This window comes from Tribolium madens, unplaced genomic scaffold, assembly GCF_015345945.1.
Source record: "Tribolium madens isolate multiple individuals breed KSU strain unplaced genomic scaffold, Tmad_KSU_1.1 Scaffold_20;HRSCAF=117;Tcas5.2_LG4, whole genome shotgun sequence".
NCBI lineage: Eukaryota > Metazoa > Arthropoda > Insecta > Coleoptera > Tenebrionidae > Tribolium > Tribolium madens.
In genome coordinates this window covers 3,013,987-3,022,642 of record NW_025400985.1, presented here as the reverse complement: position 1 = coordinate 3,022,642, position 8,656 = coordinate 3,013,987, and the positions used below count along the sequence as shown (strand labels likewise).

The 8,656-nt window shown below is 30.0% G+C and overlaps 1 protein-coding gene across 1 annotated transcript; it reads right to left on the bottom strand.

Annotated features, from left to right (window-relative positions):
* Positions 1–1,637: 1,637 nt before the first annotated feature.
* On the bottom strand, positions 1,638–5,482 carry LOC123005092 (L-2-hydroxyglutarate dehydrogenase, mitochondrial-like). Its single transcript, XM_044398705.1, has 4 exons — positions 5,039–5,482; positions 2,486–3,005; positions 2,098–2,435; positions 1,638–2,048 (listed from the first exon to the last, which is right to left on the bottom strand). Exons 1-4 carry the CDS (start codon positions 5,161–5,163, stop codon positions 1,667–1,669), a joined length of 1,365 nt encoding a protein of 454 aa, XP_044254640.1. The 5' UTR covers positions 5,164–5,482; the 3' UTR covers positions 1,638–1,666.
* Between the last annotated feature and the right edge of the window lie 3,174 nt (positions 5,483–8,656).

Here is an 8,656-nt window from a genome sequence, read left to right as displayed (position 1 = left end):
TTTTTAATAAATAAAATTATCTTTGCTTATAAAATGTTATAATTTTTGGTCTAGTTCTTAGAAAAAATTACAATCAACAAAAAAATTATTATACAACTCATAAAACACAAAAATACATTTTTCTATACAAAAATTTATCAAGGTTTCAAACCAAAGTGTACAGGTTCCATTGGAGCGCGGACTTGTCGCTCCCTCAACGGCCATTTTTTTGACATTGGATAGACTTTTCATTACTGTCAATTAACGCAGAAAACGGGAAAAATAATTTGCTATAGGCTATTAGAATAAGAGGAAACAAGGAAGCTGTATCTTAAATTGTAACTCTGTTTAATGTTATTTGTGGCTTTTAATGGTAAAATTTTTGTACCTTTAGTAAGTACTTAATAATAAAAAAGATCATGGGTAACATTAAATAAACAAAAAAAGTTTTCTCCAAAAGGTTATGAATTTGCGAGAAGAACTCAGTTTTTAAAAGCTCCATCCAAAACAACTTAAACAAATATGGGAAATTCTCAAGGGGTTTTCTCAAAGCAAAAAAATAATAGAGAACTACTTAATATAGAATAAAATTAATCCTTGTGTTTTTTATTCGAAGTATTGAAGAAATAATGAGTTCTTGTAATTTCAATGTTCTTGTAAATTAGTAAAGATTAAAAATAACTATCTAACCCAAATCTTTATTTTTTTAGTAAATAAAATAATCTTTGCTTATAAAATGTTATAATTTTTGGTCTACTTCTTAGAAAAAATTACAATCAACAAAAAAATTGTTATACAACCCATAAAACACAAAAATAAATTTTTATATACAAAAATTTATCAAGGTTTCAAACCAAAGTATACAGGTTCCTTTGAAGCGCGGACTTGTCGCTCCCTCAACGGCCATTTTTTTGACATTGGATAGACTTTTTATTACTGTCAATTAACGCCGGCGACGTGAAAATTAATTTTTTATAAGCTATTAGAATAAGAGGAAACGAGGAAAATTGTAATTTTGTTTAATGTTATGTCTGGCTTTTATTGGCAAAATTTTTACTAAATGTTTACTAAATACTTAATAATAAAAAAAATACAAGATCATGGGTAACATTAAATAAACAAAAAAAAGTTTTCTCCAAAAGAAGAACTTGCGAGAAGTCAAAAGCTCCATCCAAAACAACAAACAGATATAGGTATGGGAAATTCTCAAGGGGTTTTCTCAAAGCTAAAAAATAATAGAGAACTACTTTATAGAGAATAAAATTAATCCTTGTGTTTTTTATTCGAAGAATTAAAGAAATAATAAAGAGTTGTCGTAATTTCAATGTTCTTGTAAATTTGTAAAGATTAAAAATAACTGTCTAATCCAAATGTAAAACTTAATTTTTTTAATAAATAAAATTATTTTTACTTATAAAATGTTATAATTTTTGGTCTAGTTCCTACAATCAACAAAAAATTTTTATACAATCCATAAAACATAAAAGTAAATTTTTGTATACAAAAATTTATCAAAGTTCCAAACCAAAGTATACAGATTCCATTGATTTTTTGACATTGGATAGACTTTTTATTACTGTCAATCAACAGTGTTAGCAGTAGCAGTAAATTGACGCACAAGTCTATGGGACAACAGGTAAAACCAAAAATGCTTTTGAAACTATTTATGCTTTATTGTGGTTAGTAGTTATTTCTTCAACTCAAACTCTTTTTCGAGCCTATCAGCTACCATTTTGGCAATAGCTAAAGAACTGGTGGCTCCCGGACTTGGGGCATTTCTACAGTGAAGAATCCTCTTCCCGACTCCTTCTTTCCCCAAATCAAAAACGAAATCATCGACTAAATTCCCATTAATATCTAAAGCCTGTGCCCTCACACCCGCTGGTCCGCGTTTGATATCTTCAGCGGTAACTTCCGGTATATACTTTTGTAAATCCTTCAATTGCAAACGACTGAAAGCCGACTTCATTACCTCTTGCACACCATATCCCACATTTCTAAAAATCAGCTTCTGGAATCCACGATAAGAAAATGCATCAACTAGTTCTTTCACATTGATGTCAAACCACCTACAAGGGACAAAATTTGATAATAATCGACGAAGTTTGTGCGACATACGTGTAACCTTCTTTCCTAAAGGCTGGAACAGCATTTGGACCCAGCCAAACACTACCATCCATTCTGGGAGTGTAATGAACACCAAGAAAAGGGAATCTGGGATCAGGGACTGGGTAGATGTTCCCTTTCACCATGTGACACTTTTTGGGATTTAGGAGGAGGTATTCCCCACGGATTGGGACAATCTTAGGGTCACGGGGGCACCCAGACAACTCGGATAACTTATCGGAGTATAAACCCCCACATGTTAACACGTATTTAGCATTCAGTGATTTTCCATTTTTGGCAGTGATATTGACAGGATATGAACCACTTGACGATTCCTTAAAACCGTTGACCTACAATTTACGAAAATAAACAATCTTGTTAAGATTAAGAATTATTGAACCTCAAAATTGAAAAAAATGTCGCCTCCACTGTCTTTGAAGTCCTTACCGTAATACTCAGTAACCAAACCCCAATCGACAATCCCTGTATGAGGCGACCACAAAGCCTCAACTCCTTGACAATAAGGTTCAATCTTCTTAATTTCCTCAACTCCTTTCAATACTTTAAGATCAGGAACTTTATTTTGGAGGCCTCGGTCGTGTAAATCAGCTAAACGTTGCTGTTCTAAAGAATTCGTTGCGACGATGAGCTTCCCAACTTTTTTGTAAGGTATTTTTTTCTCATCACAGTATTTATAGGCCAAATGCAAGCCTTCTACGCAAAGTTTCGCTTTGAGTGATCCGGGTTTGTAGTAGATTCCAGCATGGATTACTCCACTGTTGTGGCCGCTTTGGTGGACTGCTAATTTGGGCTCTTTTTCGACAATTGCCATGCGGAGGCTTTTGTGCCGAAGAAGGATTTCACGAGCTGAGGCGGCGCCTACGATGCCGCCGCCGACCACCACAACATCGAATTCCTCACTGAAATTATACAAAAGATAATTTTGGGAAATTATCCTCGAGTGGTTTATGGCCAATTCGAGTTTTAAACTGTGGTAAAATTGAAAATTTTAGCAAAGGCAAAATTCTGATTTTTAAACCACAAATACAGGTTGCGCCAGAACTCGCGCCCCAGAGAAAATTTTCAAGTAAGGTAAGATACCAGGAACATGGAAAAAATGTTTAAAAAATTCTATCTGTCAAAAAATTTTAACATTTATTTTTTGACATTTGCCATTTTTTTTATATCTATTTAATGATACTGATGATCTTGTATATGTTTTTTTACAATTACTTAGTAAAGGGACAAAAATTTTGCCAATAAAAGCCACAAATAACATAATTTAGGATACAGTCTCCTTGTTTCCTCTTTTAATAGCCTATAGCAAAAAAACTTGGAAAATCATTTTTCTAACAGCAATAAATAGAGTGCAAACTTTAAACCTTCATAACTTCGAAATTTTTATAGATAAAATTTTTTTAACATTTTTTCCATGTTCCTGGAATCTTACCTTATATGGCATTTTTCTCTGGGGCGCGAGTTCTGGCGCACCCTGTATTCTTGAAGATAGTATTTATAAAAGTGTGTTCGAATTTCTTCAAGAAATTGGAACTTAAAAATTTATCATGCATGTATTTAAAAATATTTTTGCTCCAGAAAATCCAGAAAAGAGAAGATTTCTAGAAAGGGTGAATATTGCAAATCTGTATTTAAAATTAGCAAATAGTACCTCTTCAAAAAAAATGGTTGAGAGTTCTAACTTTGAGCTGAGATTTCGAAAAATTATAAACAGAATTTGATCTTTGGACCTTCTAACTAATTAAAAATTTCTACAGGAAGTTCACCTTTTGGAAGTAGATTTTTTTCTACTTTTATCGAACAAAAAAATCTCTAATTGTCAGAATCCGCGCCCCAGAGAAAAATATGAAGTACAGTTACGGAATTAAAATTTCGGGCAGTATTTTTCTGTCACTTCAAAAAGTTCACTGTAAACTACCTTTTATTGTCATCATGACTCACATTTGACAATTAATTTTTACTGTCAGTACGCTATTTTTGAAGTCAAAATGACATAAACATGACAAGAGTAAAAAATGAGGTTATTAATACAGTGCGATTCTATCAAGCAAGCATAGAAACGTATGTCTGTGGAATATAAAATGTCACAATGACAAATGAAAAATGTCAAAATAATTTTTATATAAATTATGAGAGGAAACCGTGGTGAACGATTTTTATGAATAAACACCAACGAAATCTTATTTTAGTTTGTTTTGAGACGTTTCATAGAATAATTCAATTTAATTAGCTCAATGTTTTAATTTTTATAAAATATTTTTTTGACATCTAGATAACATACGAACTGTCATGCAACACACGTCCTCAACTAGGACGCGTACTTGATAGGAAGACTTTTTGATCGCACTGTATAAAGGTTGTTTTAGAGTTTACATTATGAAAATGACAATACTGTCCGAAATTTTAATTCCGCAACTGTACGATAAGATACCAGGAACATGGAAAAAATGTTTAAAAAATTCTATCTATCAAAAAATTTTGACAGTTATATTTTGACATATGGCATTTTTTATGTCAATTTAATGATACTAATGATCTTGTATATGTTTTTTATAATTATGTAGTAAAGGTACAAAATTTTGGCAATAAAAACCACAAATAACATTAAACAGAGTCACAATTTAGGATACAGCTTCCTTGTTTCCTCTTCTAATAGCCTCTAAAACTTGGAAAATTATTTTTCAAACAGAAATAAACAGAGTCAAAGAGCAAAATTTAAACTCGGGAAATTTTTATAGATAGAGTTTTTTAAACATTTTTTCCATGTTTCTGGTATCTTACCTTACATGGCATTTTTCTCTGGGGCACCCTGTATAAAACTGGATGAGTAGAATGTCATTCATTATCTCGTGACTGTCAAGGGACACATTTTGGAACTAATATTAAACTACAGTATTTTTATTCTTTCGAAAACTTTCTTCGACAATAAACTCACCTCTGGTTACTCTGCTTAGTTGAGGAAAAAGTGGCATTTAAAATTTTGCCAAATTTATTTGAATATTGGGCAAAAGTCCACCTTTTGGTTCCATGTAAAATTTCTTTACTAATTCCAGACATCATAATAATTTTAAGTCAATTTTAAATTTCAATTTCTATTTTATACCGTCTATATCCTACACATCCACTCTTCACAAAAAAGTAATAAAACAATTTCAACAACAATACGGTCGGTTTAGCCGCAAATTAATCATTTGACATTCTCGTTACATATGGCACATTATCACTTTATTAAAAGTAAAAATGATTATTCTGAACATTAATTATTGGTACAATTATTAAATGATTTCACGAAGAAGTGTGAAATGATTGCCAGGAAAAAGGTTGGGTGTTGGGCTACCATTATGCTGTAATTAACGTAATATAAATGACTAAAGAAGTAAATAACTTAGGTTAACAGTTGACCTTGCAATGTCATGTTATCTTCAAGTTGATAAAAAAGTGACCTACAATGTTTGCATAATTCGACTGCCTATGGTTAGATGGCAGAGAATAAGATTTTTTGAATTTTCACAGCGTAAAATTCAGAAAAACTTTATCTTTATTCAGAGAGAATCAAGTGCATTATTGCCTATTGGTCAGTTTCATTCAATACTTACAAATTGAAACACCGAAAAACAAAAAAAGCAATGCTGTTTAGTACGATCGTACAGTTGGAGACAAAATACTTTGGTCGTCACTTTTCTGACACTTTAATAATGGATGATAATTCCAAATTAATGACATTTTTCTATCAAAAATCTGTACAACTTGTCAACTATATGATTGACAGTAGCTAAAAATAAGGTTAACAGTTCTAAAGCATGCTTTACAATTTAATGTCACTCAAGTGACATTGACGACCAAAGTATTCTGTCTCCAACTGTACGAGAATGTTTTTTAAGAAGTATAATAAAAAATGTTGTATGTCACACAATCGCAAACTTTTATACAAGGAAACATATATTTAAATGTTGCATTCGCATAAAAAACTTTTTGGAAGTAATGGGGGAATTACTTAGCTTAACTAATAAATTTTTTGCGACACCTGTAGGTTTTGAAAATTGAGCACACGACCACGTGTGTAAATAGGGCGTCCATCCAATGTTTAAAAATACACACAAGGCGACTAGGACTACCTATTTTAAGTTCATTCTCCCGATATTATAAGAAATTTGCTAAAATGTAAATTGTATAATTTGACAGTTAAAATTTTAAAATAAACTAATTCATTTTTATACCGTTGTCAATTTATGGTTTGTCGAGACTATAACAATAATTCCAAAGCGTTTTAGGTTTATTTTGCAAAGAAATAAATTATTTCGTAAACAATATTGACTTTTTATTGTAATACATTGTATATTATTATTGCGTACTGCGGAAGGCTACAACTTTTTAACAAATCTATTATTAACAAGACTAAAAAACAAACAAAAGATGTGATTCTGTAAAGAAGTGTATGTTTACCAACTTTCTAAACTAACAAATTTTAAGCCGATGATTTCCGTGTTAAAAACCGTCTTAAGTACTGCAATTTTTTACCAAAACAATCAAATTTATTAATTATTATCGTCCTGATTATAGTTATAAGCGCATTAGCTAAATAAAACGTTTTTTCATCGCAAGTATATTAAAAATACATGTTTTATGTAGAAAATTTTAAAATTGTTCTGTCAAAATAATTTTTCAGTTCATTATTGAATACATGATTGTTTCTGTATATGAGATAATAAACACTTTACAGAGACTATTAATAGTAATTATCATGTTATATAGGTATTTACAACAAATGATTAGGTATCTGAGTAAACCAAATTCTGTGTAAATATACAGGGTGGTAAAAAAAATGTAAAATGTTTAAGGAGGTAATAGTGTGGACCATGGAGATATTGAATGCGAAAATTTTTAGAAATTTTGCTAGAAGCTTCTCTTTTTTGCAAATAAATGTTTTAAAAAACGAATAATTTCCGATATCTCCAAAACCGTTACTTTGCGGACCTATGTTAATTAAGACTTTTTTGTTTGTTTTGGTCCATACTGCTATTACCTCTTAAAATATTTTACAATCTTTTTTAACACCCTGTATAAGTTGTTAATTAATTAAAATAAATATTTTAACCCAATTTTTGTTGTAAACAATCACTAAAATCAACGATTTACAGAAAAAATTATTGGCTATGTGGAGTGCATTTCTTAGTAATTTTTTGGAAAGGGTTGCGCTGGTTGCGTTTGTAAAATTTATTTTATATCAACGAATGGCATTTATAAAGGTGGATTGATTGATAGATTTTTTTTTTAGTAATATTCATAGAATGTTGTTTTGAGATGATAGGTTTTTTTTCAACCACAAATTAATATTATATTTAATCATGATGAAGGCTACCCACAATAATTAACAAATCAATGTTACTAGGGGCGTGAATCAGATATGAAAAAAATGTCTTCTACAATAAAATGTCTTTAAAAAATTATGGGTTATTGTGATCATGATTTCTATTTGAAATGTGAAATTTACTTATTACTCTAACCCAGGAGGTTCATTTGTGTTTAAGGTTTTAGATCAATAAGGATGTCCGGAGGAAACAAGGAATGTTTAACATAATCATAAGGGGTTCAAGTTTTCTGCTTTTTTCTATATTTATATTTCTTTAATTTATTTAAGTTTTACTCGTATCTTTAATATCATGCTCAAGCTATAAAGCTAAATCAATCAATTATTGAAATTTTAATTTATTCAAGTTTAATTTATTTTTGACATTAACAGTAATATAAAGTTTGTTCACAAAAATCACGAAATCAAGCGCTTTTTTAAATCACTTGCCTTGAAAAAGTAATTATTAATAAAAATTACTAAATTAGTACTATAAAAAATGTGATCGTGTTTTGAGAATGAAATTTTGTTTTGTTTTGAAGTGATATTTTTTGTTTGTTGTAATCCTTATTAGATTATAGTCTTCGAGAAAAAAGGTTTTATAGTGGGTTGCCATTGAAAAAAAAATCAAAATTTTGCAGAACTCAAAAAGGAAACAAAAATTCTAAAAATTTTATTCTTGATAAAATGTCACATTTTTATAGTAAATTAATAATAAAATAAAAATTGAATGATTTATGAGCAGAAGCGACTAGGTCGGAACTTAATGCAATTATTTATTTATTTGCTTTTTATTTAACGATATCTATGGATAAAAGATTGACTAAAGATAACATTTCAGGTAAATAAATACTTTAAATACTTAGGTTTCAAAATATTTGTAAGAAAAAAAACATTTTTGACCACAGCTACCTCAGGTTCAGCTGTCGTTCCAGAACTTTGTTTTATCGATACTGTTTCTAGTACAATACTAAAGTATTTAAATTAAATGAAACAATTTTAAACTATTCAGCCACGAAAGATCAATAACAATGCTCGTTTTCATAATAATGTGCATCAAAGTAGTCGTTGAAAGGGATCATTTTAAGGTGGCAACCATGCGAAAATTCAAACAATCAATCCTAAACTCAATCTTCCCTAAAAATGATTTTTCCAAATAAATGTGTACCTCAGGTAGCATAAAATAATTAAAATAAACAACGTAAT